Source organism: Seriola lalandi, unplaced genomic scaffold (genome assembly GCF_002814215.2).
Source record: "Seriola lalandi dorsalis isolate HSWRI2012SDOR001 ecotype SW California unplaced genomic scaffold, Sedor1 jcf7180002054902, whole genome shotgun sequence".
In the NCBI taxonomy this organism is placed as follows: Eukaryota; Metazoa; Chordata; class Actinopteri; order Carangiformes; family Carangidae; genus Seriola; species Seriola lalandi.
In genome coordinates, this window is record NW_019525454.1 from 546,456 (window position 1) to 569,633 (window position 23,178).

Below are 23,178 nucleotides of genomic sequence, written 5' to 3' on the forward strand. Positions count from 1 at the left end.
AGGCTCAAGACTGGCCTGGTCATTCTGCGAACTAGAACTTTAAAAATAAGGTTTTAATAAATGTTCACTGAATCTTTTTAATTCATTTCTTACAATTTAGGTTTGTAGAGCTGATACTATTCTGGAAAAACTTAATTTAATCAGAGAAAATGAGATAATGATTCACTAAGACTTGAACATAAAACCTGATTTGAATGTTGGATTAAATCATCTAAAACATGTAATTGGTTCAGAATAACCTCGGTAAACTGACATTGAAAAACCTGGATATGGATCTGCAAAAAACATGACATTCCTTGTCGCTCTTAAAAGTGTGCAGTGTGGGTATAAGATGATAAAGCTTCTTTTGTTTTTTTGTTTTTTAAACTAACTCTCTACCTAAACCTTGACTCAAAATCTTCTCCTCTACCTTTACAAACGATGTCGAAGGGAACGTGGCGAAGTCGGACGAGACTCGAGCTCCGGGCTGCTGGTTGACGACATGTTCTGCTACTTCGTCCTGAATGAAGAGGGAAAACAGAAGAAACATAGAGATGGACATTTGAGTTATTACTGCATTACTAAATCCTAAAAGGTAAGTACTTAAGGACGCAGCAGTGTTTTGAAGACTTTTTCCATTTCCAGTGTGATTTTTTTTGTTTTATATGTATATTTCTTACCTTCAGTCTGTCCAGAGTGTCACTCAGGGATTGTAGTCTAGCTGTTTGTTCCAGCAGCTGAGCACCAGGTGTCACTGCAGGTCAGAAAAATGGTAGTTAGTTATTTATTCATTACACATGTATTAGGAAACATGGTTGACCTGTTCCCTGTCTGCTGTTTAATAGATTAGTATCATAATTATACTTTTCATAAAGCACTGTTAAAACGGTATTAACAATCTCACAAATTAATTTGAAAATATTAAACTTATTTGATCATATTAAATATTACAAAATGTTTGTTCCTTTGATAATTCAAACTAAATGGTTTAAAATTGTTTTAGATCACATTGATACCCACAGGAATAAGGTATAGTAAGGCAGAAAAATGCCAAAAAACATCATAGTATATTAAGGCATAAAAGGTCATGTAAACGTCATAGCAGGGCAAGGCATGAGACGAAATAATATAATTAGGCATAAAAATACCAAAAAACATCAAGTATAGTATGGCATAAAAATGTCAAGAATACATCATAGTTTATTGAGGCATAAAAGGTCATAAAAACGTCATATATGGTCAGGCATCAAACGAGATAGTATAGTAAGGCATAAAAATACCAAAAAACATCTATGTATAGTATGGCATAAAAATGCCAAAAAAATTTCATAGTATACTATGACATAAAATGTCAAAAAAACATCATAGTTTATTGAGGCATAAAAGGTCATAAAAACGTCATAATATGGTCAGGCATGAGATGAAATAATATAATTAGGCATAAAAGTACAAAAAAACATCAAGTATAGTATGGCATAAAAATGTCAAAACAATGTGATAGTATACTATGACATAAAATGTCAAAAATACATCATAGTATAGTAAGGCATAAAAGGTCAAAAAAACATCATAGCAGGGCAAGGCATGAGATTAAATAATATAATTAGGCATAAAAATACAAAAAAACATCAAGTATAGTATGGCATAAAAATGCCAAAAAAATTTCATAGTATACTATGACATAAAATGTCAAAAATACATCATAGTATATTGAGGCATAAAAGGTCATAAAAACGTCATAGCAGGGCAAGGCATGAGATTAAATAATATAATTAGGCATAAAAATGCCAAAAAACATTCAAGTATAGTATGGCATAAAAATGCCAAAAACAATGTCATAGTATACTATGACATAAAATGTCAAAAATACATCATAGTATACTAAGGCATAAAAGGTCATAAAAACGTCATAATATGGTCAGGCATCAAACGAGATAGTATAGTAAGGCATAAAAATACCAAAAAACATCTATGTATAGTATGGCATAAAAATGCCAAAAAAATGTCATAGTATACTATGGCAAAAAATGTCAAAAATACATCATAGTATATTAAGGCATAAAAGGTCATAAAAACGTCATAGCAGGGCAAGGCATGAGATTAAATAATATAATTAGGCATAAAAATACAAAAAAACATCAAGTATAGTATGGCATAAAAATGTCCAAGAAATACATCATAGTATATTAAGGCATAAAAGGTCATAAAAACGTCATATATGGTCAGGCATGAAATGAAATAATATAATTAGGCATAAAAATACAAAAAAACATCAAGTATAGTATGGCATAAAAATGCAAAAGCAATGTCATAATATACTATGACATAAAATGTCAAAAAAACATCATAGTATACTAAGGCATAAAAGGGAAAAAAAACATCATAGCAGGGCAAGGCATGAGATTAAATAATATAATTAGGCATAAAAATACAAAAAAACATCAAGTATAGTATGGCATAAAAGGTAAAAAAAAAAAACATCATACTATATTAAGGCATAAAAACATCATAGTATAGTAAGGCATAAAAATGCCAAAAAACATCATACTATATTAAGGCATTAAGTCATATAAATGTCTTAACATGGCAAGTCATAAAAAAGTATTGTAAGGCATAAAAAGTCATATCGTAAGGTGCAGTAATGTCACTTCTGTACCACTCCCTCCTAGCTGGCAGTCTCACTGACTCTTTCTATTTCTCTTTGTTGATTGCAGGAGACAAGACTGGTGTGGTGGAGGTGGGGCTGCCAGCTGTTCCTCAACTGCCCAGCTACATATATCTGGTTCCCGGTTCTATTCACCACCAGATTGTAGACTCTGTTATACAGTTAGTCTCGTTCCAGCCATCTCAAATGTTGTTGATTCTTGAAAGCAGCTTTTTGCTAATTCCTGTTTCTTTCTACCTACAGCGTCTCCACCCTGCTTTGTGTGAACCCCTGCTCCTCTCTGCAAAACCCTAGCCAGCCACATTCAGCTCCAGCTCTGCCTTCCTCCTCCAGTCGCCTACCTCAGCCTGTGTCCCTGTCTTCTGGCCGTCTACTCAGTCCATTGTCAATAAAAACCCTTTTGATTCATACTTGTCTCTTGTCTTTTGAGTGCAGCATTTGGGTTGGCCTGACTAGCTTAACAAGTGAGTCATAAAACGTCATAGTATAGTAAGGTATAAAAAGTCATAGTATAGTAAGGCAGAAAAAGTCATGGAATAGTCATAGTATAGTAAGATAGAAAAAGTCATAGTAGAGTAAGGTATAAAAAGTCATGAAAAAGTCATAGTATAGTAAGATAGAAAAAGTCATAGTAGAGTAAGGTATAAAAAGTCATGAAAAAGTCATAGTATAGTAAGATAGAAAAAGTCATAGTAGAGTAAGGCATAAAAAGTCATGAAAACGTCATAGTATAGTAAGATAGAAAAAGTCATAGTAGAGTAAGGTATAAAAAGTCATGAAAAAGTCATAGTATAGTAAGGTATAAAAAGTCATGAAAAAGTCATAATATAGTAAGGTATAAAAAGTCATGAAAAAGTCATAGTATAGTAAGGTATAAAAAGTCATGAAAAAATCATAGTATAGTAAGGCATAAAAAGTCATGAAAAAGTCATAGTATAGTAAGGCATAAAAAGTCATAGTATAGTAAGGTATAAAAAGTCATGAAAAAGTCATAGTAGAGTAAGGCATAAAAAGTCAGTATAGTAAGACAGAAAAAGTCATAGTATAGTAAGGTATCAAAAAGTCATGAAAAAGTCATAGTATAGTAAGGCATAAAAAGTCATGAAAAAGTCATAGTATAGTAAGGCATAAAAAGTCATAGTATAGTAAGGTATAAAAAGTCATGAAAAAGTCATAGTAGAGTAAGGCATAAAAAGTCAGTATAGTAAGGCATAAAAAGTCATAAAAAAAAGTCATAGCATAGTAAGGCATAAAAAGTCATAATATAGTAAGGCATAAAAAGTCATAGTGTAATAAGGCATAAAAAGTCATGAAAAAGTCATAGTATAGTAAGGCATAAAAAGACATAGTATAGTAAGGCAAAAAAAAGTCATAGTATACTAAGGCATAAAAAGTCAGTATAGTAAGGCATAAAAAGTCATAAAAAAAAGTCATAGCATAGTAAGGCATAAAAAGTCATAATATAGTAAGGCATAAAAAGTCATAGTGTAATAAGGCATAAAAAGTCATGAAAAAGTCATAGTATAGTAAGGCATAAAAAAACATAGTATAGTAAGGCAAAAAAAAGTCATAGTATACTAAGGCATAAAAAGTCATAGTATACTAAGGCATAAAAAGTCATAAAAAAAGTCATAGCATAGTAAGGCATAAAAAGTCATAATATAGTAAGGCATAAAAAGTCATAGTGTAATAAGGCATAAAAAGTCATGAAAAAGTCATAGTATAGTAAGGCATAAAAAGTCATAGTGAAATAAGGCATGAAAAGTCATAAAAAAGTCATAGTATAGTAAGGTATAAAAAGTTATGAAAAAGTCATAGTGTAGCAAGGCATAAAAAGTCATAGTGTAATAAGGCATAAAAAGTCATGAAAAAGTCATAGTGTAGCAAGGCATAAAAAAGTCATAGTGTAGCAAGGCATAAAAAGTCATGAAAAAGTCATAGTGTAATAAGGCATGAAAAGTCATAAAAAAGTCATAGTATAGTAAGGCATAAAAAGTCATAATATAGTAAGGTATAAAAAGTTATGAAAAAGTCATAGTACAGTAAGGCATAAAAAAGTCATAATGTAATAAGGCATAAAAAGTCATGAAAAAGTCATAGTACAGTAAGGCATAAAAAAGTCATAGTGTAATAAGGCATAAAAAGTCATGAAAAAGTCATAGTGTAATAAGGCATGAAAAGTCATAAAAAAGTCATAGTATAGTAAGGCATAAAAAGTCATAATATAGTAAGGTATAAAAAGTTATGAAAAAGTCATAGTATAGTAAGGCATAAAAAAGTCATAGTAGAGTAAGGCATAAAAAGTCATAGTATAGTAAGGCATAAAAAGTCATAAAAAAAGTCATAGTGTAATAAGGCATGAAAAGACATTAAAAAGTCATAGTATAGTAAGGCATAAAAAGTCATAATATAGTAAGGTATAAAAAGTTATGAAAAAGTCATAGTATAGTAAGGCATAAAAAGTCATAAAAAGTCATAATATAGTAAGGCATAAAAAGTCATAGTATAGTAAGGCATAAAAAGTCATAAAAAGCCATAATGTAATATGGCATAAAAAGTCATAAAAAGTCATAATATAGTAAGGCATAAAAAGTCATAGTATAGTAAGGCATAAAAAGTCATAAAAAAGTCATAGTATAGTAAGGCAAAAAAAAGTCATAGTATACTAAGGCATAAAAAGTCATGAAAAAGTCTTAGTATAGTAAGGCATAAAAACTCATAAAAAAGTCATAGTATATTAAGGCATAAAAAGTTATGAAAAAGTCATAGTATAGTAAGGCATAAAAACTCATAAAAAAGTCATAGTATATTAAGGCATAAAAAGTCATAGTATATTAAGGCATAAAAAGTCATAGTATAGTAAGGCATAAAAAGTCATAGTATAGTAAGGCATAAAAAGTCATAATATAGTAAGGCATAAAAACTCATAAAAAAGTCATAGTATATTAAGGCATAAAAAGTCATAGTATATTAAGGCATAAAAAGTCATAGTATAGTAAGGCATAAAAAGTCATAAAAAAGTCATAGTATAGTAAGGCAAAAAAAAGTCATAATATACTAAGGCATAAAAAGTCATAGTATAGTAAGGCAAAAAAAAGTCATAATATACTAAGGCATAAAAAGTCAAAAAAAGTCATAGTGTAATAAGGCATGAAAAGTCATAAAAAAAGTCATAGTATAGCAAGGCATAAAAAGTCATAAAAAAGTCATAGTGTAATAAGGCATAAAAAGTCATGAAAAAGTCATAGTATAGTAAGGCATAAAAAGTCATGAAAAAGTCATAGTATAGTAAGGTATAAAAAGTCATAGTATAGTAAGGTATAAAATGTCATGAAAAAGTCATAGAATAGTTATGTATAAAAAGTCATAGTAGAGTAAGGCATAAAAAGTCATAAAAAAAGTCAAAGTGTAATAAGGCATGAAAAGTCATAAAAAAGTCATAGTATAGTAAGGCATAAAAAGTCATAAAAAAGTCAGTATAATAAGGCATAAAAAGTTATAAAAAAAGTCATAGCATAGTAAGGCATAAAAAAGTCATATTATAGTAAGGCATAAAAAGTCATGAAAAAGTCATAGTATAGTAAGGCATAAAAAGTCATAGTATAGCAAGGCATAAAAAGTCATAAAAAGTCATAGTGTAATAAGGCATAAAAAGTCATGAAAAAGTCATAGTATAGTAAGGTATAAAAAGTCATAGTATAGTAAGGTATAAAAAGTCATAGTATAGTAAGGTATAAAAAGTCATGAAAAAGTCATAATATTGTAATGTATAAAAAGTCATAGTATAGTAAGGCATAAAAAGTCAGTATAATAAGGCATAAAAGGTCATAGCATTTTAAGGCAGAAAAAGTCATAAAAAGTCATAGTATAGTAAGGTATAAAATGTCATGAAAAAGTCATAGTAGAGTAAGGCATAAAAAGTCATGAAAAAGTCATAGTATAGTAAGGTATAAAATGTCATGAAAAAGTCATAGTATAGTAAGGCATAAAAAGTCAGTATAATAAGACATAAAAAGTCATAGTATAGTAAGGTATAAAAAGTCATAAAAAAGTCATAGTATAGTAAGGCATAAAAAGTCATAGTATAGTAAGGTATAAAATGTCATGAAAAAGTCTGTATGGTCATTCATGGATGTAAATTCAGATTTCCTATGTTATGGCATTGAAAAGCCAATCTCTGTTTTGGAGGGGTGGTGGGGTTGTACACCCTTGTCTACACCTATGGTTCCATCACAATGTTGCAGGCAGTACAAAACAATTTAACCCTGTAAACATGCAATACATCGGGGAATTGCTTCACAAGCTTTACACATGCTTCAAAACCTGAAACAAGGAAGTGAGTTTGGCGACATACATCAAGGTTTTGCACAGGGACTGGTGTGATTGGTTCAACTCACGGGAAACCTTTTTTGATCAAATTCACAGCGATTGGTTGAATTTGCTTTAATTATTGCAATCGTGACATTGCTCATACACACCTGTTTATTGTTTTTGTTGTAATTTACGTCTGTTCATGATGTGTACCCCTCGTGTCATGCTTGTTTTTGTTAAGCAAAGTAATATTACATTTTTCACTAATAAAATTAAATAAATAAATAAAGTAGCCTAAAAGATAGATATAGTTAAACAAGATATACCTGGAGATTTCCCGGTGATGTCCACCACCTTGACGTTGGCACTCATCTGCAGCAGAGTCTCCAGGAGCTGGTCAGTCTTGCGGTAGAGGGCGCTAGAGAGCACTTCTGGACGTCCTCCATCTCTGGAGGGAAGTTTGGTGACATGCAGAGGAGGCAGGGAGGCGAGCTGAGCGCGCATCTTCTCAGCCTGAGAGAGAGAGGAACAATCTTACTGCAGCCACATTAAATAAAGGTAACAGTAGTAAGTGTGACAAAAATTGGCAGTGGCGTCGAGATGACTCGTACCTTCAGCCTGTTGTTCTCGTTCTTCAGGTGTTTGATGCAGAGTCTCTGAGCTTCGATCTGCTGAGTCAGCAGAGGAGAGTCGATCACCTGCACACCTGAAGCTGAGCCGACACCGGGCATCATGTTCGCTGTGGACGACAGCAGGTACACGTTATAAACAGCTGACTGAGCCTAGACCTTCATTCAGTGTTTGCTGAATAGTAACACGCAGTAAACACTCCAGCTACACACACAGTTTCACTTTTATAGTCTCAGTTTAAATGAGAGACGACACCCAGCTCCTCATGAACAAACAAAACAACTTGTTTACAACCAACACATTAAAAATTTGAATTTCTTAACATGCATACCTGCAGTTGTAAAGAATTAGAATTTACTTTATTTACTTTACTTTTTACTCTGTCAAAGCGAGTTGATATGGCCTAGAATTATTTATTATTATGTCAGTTTATTTCAGTATTTCCCAGCAGTGGATAACATAAATTCCTCATGACATAATTAACTAAATTAACGCAACCTGGAGCTGGATAAGAGGCAGAAAATGAGTGAGTTTATTAACCAAGAAATGATTCTTATTAGTGAAGTACCAGAGTAATGAAACATGGAAACAACAAGAGACAAACTCCAGTTTCATTTTTAGTTTGTGTGTGTATAATATGTCCTAACAGCTCATATTTTATAATTGACATTAAGAAAAAAAGACTTTTGTTATATAGGTTTTTTAACACTACCTAAGGATTCAATCCTTTTCCAGACCCACAGATACCCTGAATCATGCTGTTCAATCATGCAGAATTAAAACATCTAATTTTCAAGGTTAGTTCTTTCTGAAACAAAAATGATCATGCAGGATGAAGGACAGACGTCAGGACAGGCAGGTCGATAGATACCTTTTTGTTCCTCTGCAGAACATAAAGAGAGATTAGGACAAAGAAGTCATACATGGAGAATAAAGACAAAGAGCAGGTCACTGGTTGTTGGGGTCAAAAGGAGGAATTAAACAAAGCACTTTAAAAGTTAAAATAATCAGGCGAGTGTCTAAAACATAATTATTTTAATAGTTTAACCACCAACTAAAAACATCAGATATGAGGCATGTTGATGAAACTCAACAACATCTTGCAGGAACGCCCCATCGATTAATCAGCCAATCAGTATCTGCTACAACCAGCAAATATCTATTATAAAAATATTCAATTATCAAATTAATTGCAGATTAATTTATCTATCAACTAATGGATTAGTCGCTGCTGCTCTGTGCTGTCTGGTCATGTGGTTTCGCCTCCACTCACCTCCTGTCATTCCTGTGACGATGGAAGCGATTCCTGACGGGCCGGTTCCTCTCAGCCCGTCGATGGTCATCTTCGATTGGCTGTTGATCCGCTGCTTCAGCTCGGCCTTCTCCGACTCCAGCTGGTCGATGTCGGCCTGCAGAGCGTCCATCGTCTCCTCAAACTCCCTGCAGAGAGGAGAACAACATCACACAGCTGTGGACTTCTGTTGCAGCTCACCACTTCACATCTGGATCTACAGTCCGAGGCCGTCGCTCTCACTTCTCCTTCTTCTTCAGCAGAGTCTGAGCCTCGTCCAGTCGAGTCTGAATCTTCTCAACACGTTCGTCTGCGTCTTTGGACGAACTGTCGAGTTTCTTCTCCAGCAGACTGAGACGCACGTTCGCCTCGCTCAGCTCCTCCCCCTGAAGACACAAACATTTCATTGGTGTTGATCAATCATCGTCTAGAATGATCGATTAATCATTTGGTCCAATAGATGCCAGATGGTAATTAGGAATTGCTCATGGTTTCTTAGAGCTGGGGGAGGCTTGCTAGTCTTCTATGCTAAATTGAGTATCTTTGATAAGACCAAGTGTTATATATGGAGCCTACGATCATTTAATAATAACTTGGACGTTTCCAAACTGAGAGAAAAATATGATTCGGAGACACATGAAGTCTAAAGATAACTTCAAAAAATCATAATCAATACATATAAAGAAAGTAACATAAGAATAATGTCTGAATGACACCAAGGATTGAACCTTAATATAAGAGGAATACAAGAAAAGAGCTTCATATTAAAATTTCAGATAAATAAACTCAACAAAAACTGGACATTAAAACCTTCATGCAGGAGGATTTACTGCAGGATTATTGCATCAGACTGCATCAGGTGTTTTTTCTCTACCTTGATCTTGAGAGACTTCTTCAGCTCTTTGATGACAGTCTCTCTGTCCTCCAGCTTCATGCCGAGACCTTCTGCATCCGTGATTTCTGCACGAAGAGCCGCCGCTCGCACGTCGACGGGTGGAGGGTTCTACAAGACGACAAAGAACAATAAGATCCTGCTTAACAAAACCTGCACAGAGCCGAGTCTTCACACTGACTTACCTTGTTCTGCGGCTTCTCTGAGTCGTACTCTCCCTCCTGCATAGCGGTGGCCATCTTATTCATGGTGGCGATGACGATGCCACAGGACTGTCGCAGATACTCGTAGGGGTTGGCGCCCTGAGATCCATAGATCTGAAAACGATAGTGTGTGTTGATCTACATCTGTTATAATAGACACACATACTGTTACCAATGTTCGAGGAAACTGTACGTACCTGTTCTCCTGCCTTGAACGCCACATCCTCCAGTTTGACGGCCGACAGCCCCTCCTGCTCACCGAGGGGCGACATCATCTGAGCTCCGGCTGCTGCCACTTCCTGCAGCACCGCCACCACCCAGGTGAGGTGTTTCCTGCAGTCTGACAGGGTGTCTGACACCTGGAGGGCAAAGGTCAACAATCAGCGTGGAGGACGTTCTCAGCAGGGGAAGACAGAACAGAAAATCCTCAGAAGCAGTGATTTATAGTCTGACTTGATAAAACGGAAACTGTGACTTGCACCAAACAAACAAATAAATTCGGTTGAGATGTTTGGTTGCCACGGTTACCTGTTGGCCAAAGTTGAGCGCCGAGGGGATGCCGGGTGCGTCGGTTCCCGGCATCCTGCGGCGGATCTTCTTGCAGAACTGCCGGATGTCGCTGCAGGACGTCTCCAGGTCTTTGAGCAGCACAGCGAGGTCGGCCTTCTCCTGACCCGCATGCAGGAACGCCCGCAGGCGACCCACCTCCACCGCCATGCAGTCCAAGGCACTTTGGGTAAACTGCAAATCAAACAGTCAAAGATGAAGCAGCAGCTAGAAACACATGTCGTAATGTTTATAACCCTGTTACCACACAAGCCGACCGGTGAAGAAGCAACGTCCATGAAAAAGTGTGAGATGGTTTAAAAGTGAATAAAATATAATGAGGTGAACTTTATTTGTTCCTGGATGAGGCGGGATGTGGATGTTGGACATGTTGCACTCACTCTGATGTGATCAGCGAGCTGCATGGTGCAGTCCTCATTCTGATCTGCCAGATGGATACTGTACAGGTGCTGGAAAGGGACAAACATCATTAAACTAAGCGGTAATTGTCAAGGTCATTTTGTAGATAACTTAATTTACATGTTGAGGTTTGTGTTTGTAGTTCCTGCCTTTAGTAACTAGAATAACGTAGAGTGCTGTGTGAAGGTTTTATGCACTTTAGATGTTTAGATTCTGATTGGTCTCTGAATCTTTCTGCAATGAGCTTTTACCGCCTGAAACTTTTGCACAGTGCTGTATCTTTTCAACATTCCTATTGTTATGTACTTATGTGCAATTGTACTGTGTTGTATAAGTGTAGCTGTTAAGGAAAAGCAAATGTTTATACTTGAGAAATTATACTAATTGTCGGAACGCCATTTATGTAAAAACAAAACAATAAATACATGAAAACACGGACTTAAACACCAAACATACAACCTTTGTTAATGTAAAAGAGTTCGATTTAACTGAAATAATCATCAGGGTCTATACTGTGTGTGTGTGTGTGTGTGTGTGTGTGTGTGTGTGTGTGTGTGTGTTACCTGATAGTATTTAATGGCCTTGGTGAGCGGCTCCACGTTGACGGTCTCGTCCAGCTGGTCTTTGTGCAGCATGTCGATGAGGAAGTCCAGCGATCGCTCATGGACGCTCATCTCCGGGTACAGAGAGCCGATCTTCTTATACACATCCACACTGCACTGAGCCAGAGCCCTGACACACACACACACACACACACACACACACACACACACACACACACACACACACACACACACACACAATGACTCACATATATGATGACTATGAGCAGCACCGTGATTTTGATCTTAAATTAAACTTCAGCAGTGAAACGTATCCAGTTCCCAGGAGAAGGTTGTAAGTGTTGAGGGTAACAAAAATAATCTTTAAGTTTAACTTTTTTTTTTTTGTTTGTTTCATTTGTAGTTTGTGGTGAAACGTACTGCTCGTATTTGTGCAGCGTGGCCTGCAGCAGACTGAGTGAATAAACCAAGCCAGCGGCGAAGCTCAGCTGCTCCCCGACGGCTCCTCTCAGTCCGGTTCGCTCCACACAGTTCTCATTCAGGTCAAACTTCTCCTGGGCCTGTTTGCTGATCAGCTCGGCCTGAAAACACACACACACACACACACACACGCTGTTGTATAACTGTTTTTCAAGTGGAAACAGTGGCTGTGTGTCTCCCTTCACGGTGCTGTGTACCTTGCAGATGAGCCTGGGGATGAGCAGCAGCACCAGGATGCAGTCGTGGTCTCCTCCGTGGCGAAGGAAGGACTCGGGCATGAAGGAGGTCAGAAGAGAAACGTGTCTGTTGGCCTGACCCACCTCCATCTTCCTCAGCTCCATCTCAATGGCCTGAACACACAGAAGAAGAAAAAAACACAACTTACAGCTCACAGTTGTAACTATGAGAGGTAGGGAGTGAATTACATCCTCGTGTTATCACACGGCTCAGAGCTACTTATCATTCAGACCAGAGAGCTGTTTTTGTTCCTGACCTTGGCGTAAGCCTTCGTCTCTGCAAACTTAATCTTGAAATCAAACATCTCTGCCGGCGGCTGCTGCTGCTGCTGCTCAGCTGAAGCTTCCTGTTGGCTGGTCAGCTCTCTGTTCACCTCCTGCAGCGACAAACAAAAGGTGGAATGAGGAGAAACCGGCCAATAAAAACACGTATGATCAAACACATGCTGAAGAAGCCCGTTGCGCCTGTTTACCTGCAGGTGAGCGGTGAGCTCGCGGTACTTCTTGATGGTCTGCTGGTAATCGGCGACAGTCTCCTGAGCAGCTTCAACTCGTTTTTCAGACTCTCGGACTCTGGCTGCGCCCAGATCCAACATCTCCCTCAGCTCCAGCTCCGTCTCTCTGGCGTTCTCCTGCAGCTCGTCGTTCATCTCGTTGATGGCTTCCTGCAGGGCGGAGACAGTGACCGGCAAACAGGGTCAGCGCCAGACAGAAATCCTCTGATGACCTTTATTTAACCGTTATTTAAACCATCGCTGTGGCGTTTCTGCTCGGCACATCCACCTGGTTTCTGTGCAGTTTTAAGTTTGTGTCGGTGGAACTGCTTTTGTCCTTGTCCACACTACACTCAGTTTATTAGGAACACTTAGCTGATAATAATGCAGTGTAACACAGCAGGTTTTTACAAAAGGTGCTGATTTCACTAAAATATAATGTTAGAGGCTGTAGTTTCTGGTGCTGTTGAGCTGTATTGTGTCGTACTTACACGTGCTGCTATTATTTAGCAGCTTTTATATCAATGAGGGTGGACTAAATAACAGAAACACCTCTCTGCACCTCTCTCCACATGTAAAATCTGAAAAATTCTCAGGATGGTCACCAAGGATTTTCCCATTTTTCTCCAAACCAAAACCTTTTCCACCATAATGATTTGAAAGATGCTTTTATTTTTTGGAAAATTCCCCTTTTTATTACCATGATTGATAGGTGATAAGTGACACGTCAGTTAGGTTTCTATAACGACGCATTCGTCCCAATCGAGGTCAGTGAGAACTCAAACACCAGAGGGCAGTACGTGCATATTAATGACCTCGGTCCATATCAATAATGAAATGACTCAGCAAACAGTGGCACTTTAATTTTATTCTGACCTCAAATTACACAAAAAAAGGAGGGGGAGGGGTCACAGCAGGAAAATGTCTCCTGCTCAGAGACTGTGATTGATATTGTACTTTTTTCAAATGAACGAACTGCAGGTTTGTGTTTTCGTCCACCTGCTCTGACGTTGTTCAGGTGTGTGCACCTGCCTCAGTGACACTGACGTGCTTCACTCACCAGGTCGGCGACCGTCTCTCTCAGCTCCCTGACTTTCTCCTCCAGGTCCAGGTTTCTTTCTGTGAGAGTCTCCACCATCTCCTCCGCCCCCAAGGCTGCATCCACCTGAGACAGAGAGAGCGCACGTCAGCAGAATCAGCAGCACGTTAAACACAAAACACTAAGCTCAGTGAAGAGACGCACTGTGGCGACCTGCGGGCTGATTTATGTCACTGCAGCACCTCCGACAGTCTGAACAGCCCCGTGATAAAACAGCCAAACACCGACCTGCTCCTTCAGCTCGTCGATGGTCTTCTCTGCCACCGTCATCTCCTCCTGCAGCTTCTCTTTCTGGCTCCTCAGAGAGTCCAGCTCCACGTTCTTCTTCTCCATCTGCTTCTGCAGCTTCACGTGCTCCTGCTTCTCTGACGCCGACAGATCTCGCATCCTGACTCACGGGAAAAACACGCAACAGAGGAACGTTATTGACGCTGGTGGGAAAGTGGTTCGGAGCACATGTCATGGAGCTGTGAGGTCGCTGCTTTCTTCTCTACCTCGACCTTTCCTGTCTTCAAAATGAAACCCACCTGACCAGCGCTTCCTTCAGCCTGCCGTTCTGCTCTTCCAGCTGTTTCACATGATAACTGGAGGCAGCTCCGTCCGAACCTGAGAGAAACCCACAAACACAGCTGAGTTAATATCATTAATAACGTGTCTCGCTTCTGTGGGAAACACAGACAACAGAGTTAACGTTGCTGCCGAGAGAGACGAGTTGGCTTCGCTTGCTGCGACAGTAAAGAGAAACTTTTCCAGGATCAAGAAAAAGTAGTTAGCAACAATAAATCATCGGCCGTCACACTGCACTCAGGTCAGCGATGAGCGGCTCCTCAACGTTTCAACAGTCTCATCACGTTACAGACCGACATGAGTTATTTCTGCTTCGGTGCCACTTGACAGCAACTTTTACAAAAGCTAATATATCACATACTTCATTACACTCTGACACTTTTAATTTCAGAATGACCTCCAGTGCAGGACAGACACTTTAATATTTAATTTAATATATTAAGTTCCAGTAGTAACTGATACTGGCTACGACATTTTATCGATTTTGCCTTTTATAAACAAATTTTTAAGTAACAAAAACCGTAAAATAAAAATAAATAACTATTTTTAAACTGACAGGTCACAGATTTATTTCTGTTATAAAATTTATTTTGCTAAGTTTTCATGATTGTCAACAGTTTTGTTAAATACAGCAAAAAGCTCACGTTGGACATTAAACACAGAGAATTTATTTTCAAAGCGTTTCATAACATTATTTATAATTAATCTTTTTATTATATTTTATTTATAATTACCTCTTTTCAACAAAAGTTTACTGATTTGTCAGCCCACTGGTTGGGAACCACTGCTATAAATGATAAATTTACTATAAATTACAAACTATAAATTATGAAATTTGAATGATAAATGTAAAACACAGATTATGATAAAAATATATCGGGTTACACCAGATTTATTTTATTTGGTATTCTGCATTTGTAATTTAACTTGATGTGTGTTTATATATTGTTTTTGCTTAATTAATGTTACTGTCATTTCTTTTTACTGTTAACTTTTTTTTGGACAAATGTGCTACTTCGTCAATCAATATAAAAATTTTTTTGGAAAATTGAAATAACAAGGACCGTACACTGTGCTGGTGCTGTCCGTACGAGTTTTACCTAATGAGGGTTTGAGGTTTTAGTAAAGTGAATAAAAGTGATCAACGTGTTAAAAAACCTCCTCCCATCTACGACCTTCTGACCTTCATTTCTACAAAAGGTTTCTGAATCTCACCTTTCTCCTCGATCTCGTGCTTGAGGATCTCCAGGTCCATGGTGAGCTCGTCCACTTTCTCCTTGAGGGAGTCGACCTCCAGCTGCAGAGACTCAGCTCTCTCCTCAGCCATCTCCTTATCCAGCGTGGCCATCTCGATCGCATCCGCCGTGTCCGACATCTCCTCCATGTAGTGCTCCTTCGCCTCCAGAGCTTCTTTAGCCTCCTGCACGCACAGGAGAATTCAGTCAGTCTGTTTTCTTGTTTATGTTGCGTAACTCTGTCCAATCATCGACCCATCCATCCATGCACCTCATCCATTCATCCACCTCTTGCTCCTCACCCTCTTGGCCTCTTTGAGTTGTTTCTGCAGCTCGGCCTGCTGCTCCTGCATCTTGTTCTTCCACTCCTGCAGCTGCTCCAGCTGGATCTTGTGCTTCTCCAGCTCCTTCAGCTTTGCTTTGTCCTCCGTCCGCTTCATCTTCAGCGTCTCCAGCTTCTCCTCCAGGTCCTTCACCTGGGCGCGGAGAGCCTCCTCCTCCTGCATGAAGGACGTGAGGTGGAGACGGAGAACGGAGGGTGATGAAAGGAAATGGTAAGGGTGATATTTGAAAATGGAGGATTGGAGCGGAGAGATTTACTCAGTTTTAAAATGTTGTCGTTGCAGGAGGCTGAAGTAATCACACGTTTAAAAAGTGAAAGCGCTTTAACTTTGATTTAATTCTTTTACTTTCATGATTTCTCAGGTTTTTCTCAGTGAATAATGGAAGCGACAGATCGAGCGAACAGCTTTCTCTGTGTGGTAGCAGCACTTTCATCTTTTTATGTGTCACAAAGCTTTAATTTCACTCGCCATGCAGACAATTCACCTGTAGAGAGGAGAGAGAGTCAGCGTCAAGACACAAGCACACACGCCTCGCCGGGGACGACGCACTCACAGCACGTGCTCATACATATACAAACCTGCACACACACATAATCACACACCAATTAACAGCAAGAGGTCTTAATTAAATCCTGCAATAAATGTGCATTTTAATTGCAGTGTGAGGTTGTTCTGCCTGTGAACAGACTGAAGCGATCACACCTTTTACAGCTTGTTAAAAAATGTTAGTGAGAGAAAAACAACACTTCAATATCAAGTGTAAAAACATCACGCCATATCACTGCACCTGTGTTTCCATAGTGACGTCCTCCTGAGGGGACAAAATATGAATCAGACTGACTATGTCCGCTTTATAATTAAACTCCAGATGGCAGCTGACTTTTGCAAAATGTTAAAGAGATAATTCGTGACATTTAGACACAAATTCATGTACATGTTGCGTCTCTCTGTCGCCAGCTCAGATAACGCACCAGAGATTCAAACTGTAACGAGGAGCTCACAGACAATTACGCACATGTACTGGAGGAAATCAACTAACATCTGGACACGGACAGGGTCTTAATCACGCTTAATTGAGCATCACTCCAGAACTAATTATTTCGTCTATTGTCTATCGTTTGTTCTCATGTTTGAGAGGCAGGTTTTTCAGGTCAGAGTCAGAGCACCAGCAGCCATGAAAAACATAAATCTAACTGTTCACAACTTTGAAAACAGAAACATAAGACTACAGCATACTGATCTTTTTTCTAAATAGTTAAATAACATGTATTATGTATACCAATATATACTTAATAATCAAATATAACATGTGGTGTTCCTCAGGGTTCTATCTTAGTCCCAGTTAATTTCACTTTATACACTTTACTAAGCATCAAAGAAAACAATGTTCACAGTTATGCAGACGACACCAAACTGTTTGTGTTCCTACTAACACCTCGGTTAAATGTATTAATGATATAAACCAAATGGATGACGCAGAACTTCGCAAAGCACAATTAAGGAATCTGTGAATTAGAGCTGAAACAAATAATCAAAAAATAGATTTGTCAATCATGGGAGTTGTGGATGGTTGATGAGACAGAAAAGACATTTCGAGATTTGACCTTTTTTTTGGCATTTTCTGACATTTTACGGACAACGATTGTGATTAATCACAAAGGTGATTTATCGAGAAAATCAACGGCAGGTTAATTGATAATGAAAATAATCGCTTTTTTGGTCATTTTTTAATTTCCCTCACCAGCAGTACATGCTCTGATACACGTCAGCCCTGCGTGAACCTGAAGAGGATAAGCTGCTTTGGATTAATCATATAATTAAAACACTGAATTAAACCAAATATTCAGTGTTCTCCTTTTTGTTAAACGGGCGTTTTTGTTTAAGTATTTATTCTAATAATACAGTTGAGGCCTTCGGCTCATTTCTGACTCAACAGCTCTTTCGGATGACACCAACACAAACTGACAGCTGTGTCGCAAAATGTGTATTTAGAGGAGCTATAGCAAAAAGATGTCACATCTGATTTGACTCCTGCACCTCTGCTTCTATGGTTTATCCATTGAGTCTTCTTTGATCTTGTTGGCACATAAAGCTGCCGTTTAAAACCAAAATATCACATGTTGTTCTTATTTAAAGCAGGTATTAGTCACCTCTTTCAAATATAAAAAAAAAAAAAGTAGAGCTCCAGTATTTTCCCAGTTTCTGGTGGATGCAACTTTCTTTTTAAATCATTGGCAGACAGCCTTGATCTGTTGTTGTGACACTGTCACCTGCGACACAACCTTTAACTTTGTTTGGCAGAGATACGCTGCGTTGAGCTGACGCTGACCTTGCTGGGGACGGGGGCCGGAGGTTTTCCAGGGGAGTGGAGGGTGGGGATCACCGGAGCAGCCAGCGGGGTCTGGGCCGGGGTGCTGGGCTCGCTGCTGCTCATCTCTCCGGCGGAGGCCGAGGCCGAGCCGGACGCAGCCCCCTTCCCACCGGTGCCTGCAGCTCGGCTGGGCTGCTGAAAACACCCAGGAGAAAAACATAAAGAGAAACACAAGTTGTTGTTGTTGACACAAAACAGAACCAAAAGGACTCTGGATGAAACGCTTGGATACAAATGTTTGTCTCATGATGTGTTAGTGGCCATAATGGAGGTCCTCCTGTCGTCCGCTGTCAAATAATGATCGTGTTCAACTGTTATACGTTTATCTTTTCATCTCTCACCTCCTTTTCACCGAGTATGTTAGTATCCCGTTTAGAGTCTGATCCTGGTTTTGATCTTATTCAGGATGTGACATTTACATGGAGCACAGAGAAACCTGGTTGATTTCTATCTCCCCAATACAACAGTATTCAGATTACTGAAAACAGGATATTGTCACTTTCCTGTAAAAACCAAATGTCAAATGTCACCTTCTTCAGTGGGATTTTAAAATTGTTTATTTAGCTGGAGGAGTAGAAGAAGAGGAATCACTAATCCTTCAATTATCCGAACATTTCAAAATCACCACATTTAGGGAAATAAAGGTTTTTACTGGATATTGATGTTTGCAAGAAGAACACGTAACTGGCATTCACCAAAAACCTGATTATAAACACACTCCTTATAAAAACAGTTGTCTAACCTTTATACAAACTAGCATTAGCGCAGACTAGCAGTTAGCTAGCATGTTAACTCAGATTATTTACTTTCCTTGGTTATCGGCTAGTTACCATGACAACCAGCTGTTTTGTTTTTTTTAGGTAAACTAAGGTGTAAACAGCTCAAGCTACAACCGGTTCGCTTTAACAGGGACTAGGAAACATTTACACATTCAAAAACTCACAAATGAAATACCAGAATATTAATTTTAACATATGAAATTAACAAACTGACTTCCCCCCCCCCCAAACCATAAACATCATTCGCAGATATGTGTTTGTTTGTTTAAACTAATAACTGTTGATTTTTCAACGGACCTCCATCATGGCCAAAGATCTAATTTAAGTGCAACAGAAAAATGCTCAAAACTAAAATAAAATACATAAAACAAAAATTAGCAAACAAACAAAGCTGAAACAAATTAAAACAAAACAAAACAAAGTGACAGAACCGAACAAAAGCAACAATGACAACTTTACTCTAGTTTAAAGCAAAAACACAATAAATCTTAAAGTTAAAAGAAACATAAAAGAAAACCACATGTTGAATACATGAATGCTAGAATTTGACATGAAGGCAGGAAACTCTACTGGAGATGTAAAGATGAACGTGAAGAAATGTGGATGAAGAGAAAAACAATAAACATGTGAGTGTGTGGTTTAATGTGTGTAACGTTTCTGATGCCATTAACCAAAACTGTCATTCCTCTAATGAAAACAACATGGATATGAAGTCATGTGTGGCGATGTAGTGTCACTACTGTGTTGGCAACACTCACACACACACACACACACACACACACACACACACACACACACACACACACACACACAGCTGCATGAAACAGTAATCTCCCACATAAATAATGCAGACGGATAGAGGTGGGACGCCCTGACGGTGCTGAGGACTGGGCTCACCTTGGGCCTTCTGGCCGTGGTCTGAGGAGCAGAAGAGGAGTCAGGAGAAGGACGAGGAGAGAGGGAGAGCAGGAAAGGGAAGGAAACAAACATCCAGGGTTAGTGATTCAAGGCAAAGTTCATATTAAAAGGGAAATCACAGACAAAAAAGGGACAAAATGGGTTGATGAAACTGATATGGTTGATGAACTATTCTGGGATTCTGCTCCTTTACCGACAATAAAAACCTATAAAACTTTCTCCTGTGAATCCATAATCCTGATCTTTCTGATCTGTCTCGTCCTAGCCGGTGTCCAGGGCCTCGTTCTCTCCGCCCATGTGACCAAAACCCCCTCAGAAGCGCGTGGACACAGCGACTGGTACCGCCGCTGTGACCTAAATGACTGCATTGTGTCTTCGGGGACGCAGCAGATCCAGTTCATCCGAGTCCAAATTTGTTGTACTGCGCTTACACAGTAGACAGAGCAGGGATAATGGCTTGTTATACTGCTAGATCGTGTGTTTCAGACACGACACGCAGCAGCGGGAAACATCTCATTTCTATAGAGTCTGTACATCAGACCTGGATTACATGGTTTTAATCCACCATCCAGAAGTTAACTCCCAAAATGTATCCCAAGCAGATCAAAGTCAACACTAAATATACTGTAATATGTTCAGGTAAAACTCTGTATTTCTGTTTTTGGTTGGTTTTTTTGAGTTAACTCATATTTAAAGATCATAAATTACGAGCTGACACTTCAAATTCAAATTGCATTAACTTCAACATGCAATTGGTTGTAGTGCTGGACAAAATAATCTATGATTTCTCCATATTATAATCACACGATGGCAAAAGCCTGTAAAATGTACCTGTCAGAGATGAAATCTATGTAAAAGTGGAGAAAAAATGTGGTAAACTTCAATGAAATTTGATAAACTTAATTATTAGAATAGATAGAAAGTTTCCTGGAAAGAAAAAACCAAGAGGAAGTTCTGAGAGAATTTAGTTTAAAGCAAATATTTATTCATCGTTGGCAGCTTTACTCCTCATACATGGTGAATTACATGCCTTTTGGATGTTCAGTAAAAGATCCTTTTAAACAATCTCTCAACTCTTAAGTGTGATTGATGTTAAATTACATTTGGTTCTTTCCAGGAAACAAACTACAACATTATCAGAGAATTGTGAGGAATTTATTGACCAAAAAAGTTTAAAAATATCAATAAATGTTCTGATATATTTTACTTTTAGGGGGAAACTGCTGCAGCTACTAAATGAACCAGTTGAGGTTGTTTTGTTTCCTAAATAAACATTATTATACTAAAACAAATCTATGAGGATTATTGCAACAGGATTATTTTTCCCACTTTTCCCTCAAAATTAAACTAAATATGAGGCTGTTAACAAACACAATGTAACCTAGGTCTGTACAGACGTTTTCCTTTCCACTACTTTCATGTCTTCTACCTTTTACTTTCCACCTCCTTTTCACACTGACTCTCTCTCTCTCTCTCTCTCTCTCTGCTTCGGCCCTGGTGCAGCCGTCGCTTCGGCTAGTTATCGTTCTTTATTGGATTAGAGCCGGACCATTCAGCAGAAATTAGCCCGAGCTAACAGCTGTACCAAATAAGAGCTGACAGCCCTCTTAAGCCACAGTGCTGTGCTGTAGATACTAGACCAGGCTGAGCTGAAATCACATCAGCCTGTGAGCTACAGCTGCAACCAAGAGTGAAATTATTTGATTCTCTCCCGATGGCAGAAATGGCTTCTTCATGGCGAAATAAACGATTAAAGAAAATCTACTGCAGACACATGTAGAGGCATGAAATAAATCTGCAGAAACGAAGTGTGAATTTGCAAAAATCAACAATAAACTGAGGAAAAACAAGCTGCAGGGTCACTCCTGCCGCCACACGGGACACATCACATATCAAAAAAAAAAAGGGCAACTGCGACCGAAAACGAAATGAGGACCAACTGAAACTTCCAAGCATGACCTTTACTCTGCCGACACATCGAATGGAAGATGACAACAACAGCAGCGACATCCCAACAACATAAGGACAATCATAAGGAGTTCTGTACCTTCCGGGGTGCAGGAGTCTGTCTCATCATATTGGCAAGAGAAGAAGACACACACACACACACACACACAACACAGTCACCGAGAAACACACACACACACACACACACACACAGGTGATGAAACAGACAAAGATGCTCGAGTCCTCAAGACACCAGGTTTATGACACAGACAGACAGCTGAAGCCGAACACTCGCTCAGACAGGCAGCCGCTCAGGCCGGGGAAGCTGCAGTGGTGCAAATGGCCGCGGTGATTTTTTCCCAGGCTCCCCCTCCCTGCCTCTGTCCGTCCCTCTTCCTCCCGATATCGTCCTCCTTTACGTCCTCTGTCTCAGCTTCTCTCATAATCCATTTGCCGGAGCCCTCAGTCGGTGCCTCCCTGCTCCTTTCTGCTCCGATTAGCGCTCTGGCATCTTGCTGCCGCGAGCCCCCGACCTGCTACTGCTCATAGGAGACGCCTTCCCTAACCTTCCTCTCCTCCCTCCTCCTCCTCCTCCTCGTCCTCCTCTCCTGTCTCACCCCCCCCCCCCCCCCCCCCCCCCCCCCCCACCCCACTCTGCTTATTGTGATTTGTCAGCCCAGCCAATGCCCTGCTCGTGCATTACATCACTGTGCACTCTCCGCCTCCCCCCCTCCCCTCCCTCTCTCCTTCCCCATGCTTGCTTGCTGCTGCTCACCCACTCATCACCACCTCTACCACAGACAGACAGGGAGGGGCGGATGACACTGTGTGTGTGTGTGTGTGTGTGTGTGTGTGTGTGTGTGTGTGTGTGGGGGGGGGACAGACAGGGGAGGAAAGACAGGATGTGAGACGGAGGAGGGTGGGGCTGTAAACAGAGGTGAGAGAGGAAAACGAGCAGCGGCGACTGATGCAAGCCTCTCCTGTCTCCTAGCAACGCTCGCAGATCCCTCCTATGGGCTCATTAAAGGAGGCTGACAAAAACAAAGAGGGGACCTACACCTGATCTGGATTTAAGTGTCATAATGTTTACCATTCTTAAAAATTCTCTTTTTGTTTTCTCTATCTATTTTAACATATTTAAAGGACACAGGTGATTATTCTTCAGTTTTTGTCAACAAATCCCACGAACACACACCGTACCAATGTCA

The 23,178-nt window shown here is 39.1% G+C and overlaps 1 protein-coding gene and 1 long non-coding RNA gene across 6 annotated transcripts in view; one reads left to right on the forward strand and one right to left on the reverse strand.

Annotated features, from left to right (window-relative positions):
• The window catches only part of dctn1b (dynactin 1b), a 46,337-nt gene that overhangs the window by 2,323 nt on the left and 20,836 nt on the right, over nt 1-23,178 (reverse strand). The window contains exons 6-30 of one of the 4 annotated variants that reach the window (XM_087169626.1): nt 22,071-22,088; nt 20,003-20,023; nt 18,285-18,461; nt 16,743-16,766; nt 15,914-16,111; nt 15,592-15,796; nt 14,337-14,415; nt 14,038-14,197; nt 13,771-13,875; nt 12,690-12,881; nt 12,474-12,593; nt 12,178-12,330; nt 11,921-12,081; nt 11,501-11,669; nt 10,919-10,987; nt 10,500-10,712; nt 10,169-10,330; nt 9,954-10,085; nt 9,751-9,879; nt 9,120-9,262; nt 8,859-9,025; nt 7,567-7,694; nt 7,282-7,468; nt 660-733; nt 410-499 (exon numbers count right to left, since the gene is read on the reverse strand). In XM_087169626.1, the coding sequence (XP_087025752.1) occupies nt 410-499; nt 660-733; nt 7,282-7,468; nt 7,567-7,694; nt 8,859-9,025; nt 9,120-9,262; nt 9,751-9,879; nt 9,954-10,085; nt 10,169-10,330; nt 10,500-10,712; nt 10,919-10,987; nt 11,501-11,669; nt 11,921-12,081; nt 12,178-12,330; nt 12,474-12,593; nt 12,690-12,881; nt 13,771-13,875; nt 14,038-14,197; nt 14,337-14,415; nt 15,592-15,796; nt 15,914-16,111; nt 16,743-16,766; nt 18,285-18,461; nt 20,003-20,023; nt 22,071-22,088 (3,276 nt within the window). The remainder of the gene's footprint in view (nt 1-409; nt 500-659; nt 734-7,281; nt 7,469-7,566; nt 7,695-8,858; nt 9,026-9,119; nt 9,263-9,750; nt 9,880-9,953; nt 10,086-10,168; nt 10,331-10,499; nt 10,713-10,918; nt 10,988-11,500; nt 11,670-11,920; nt 12,082-12,177; nt 12,331-12,473; nt 12,594-12,689; nt 12,882-13,770; nt 13,876-14,037; nt 14,198-14,336; nt 14,416-15,591; nt 15,797-15,913; nt 16,112-16,742; nt 16,767-18,284; nt 18,462-20,002; nt 20,024-22,070; nt 22,089-23,178) is intronic. The other 3 variants (XM_087169628.1, XM_087169627.1, XM_087169629.1) reach the window with 3 other exon arrangements.
• On the forward strand, nt 443-3,054 carry LOC147817735 (uncharacterized). 2 transcript variants are annotated; one of them, XR_015436090.1, is made up of 3 exons: nt 443-574; nt 2,694-2,805; nt 2,888-3,054. It is a non-coding gene; the product is annotated as an uncharacterized LOC147817735 (long non-coding RNA). The 2 variants fall into 2 exon arrangements; XR_015436089.1 differs by having other exon boundaries at nt 2,694-3,054.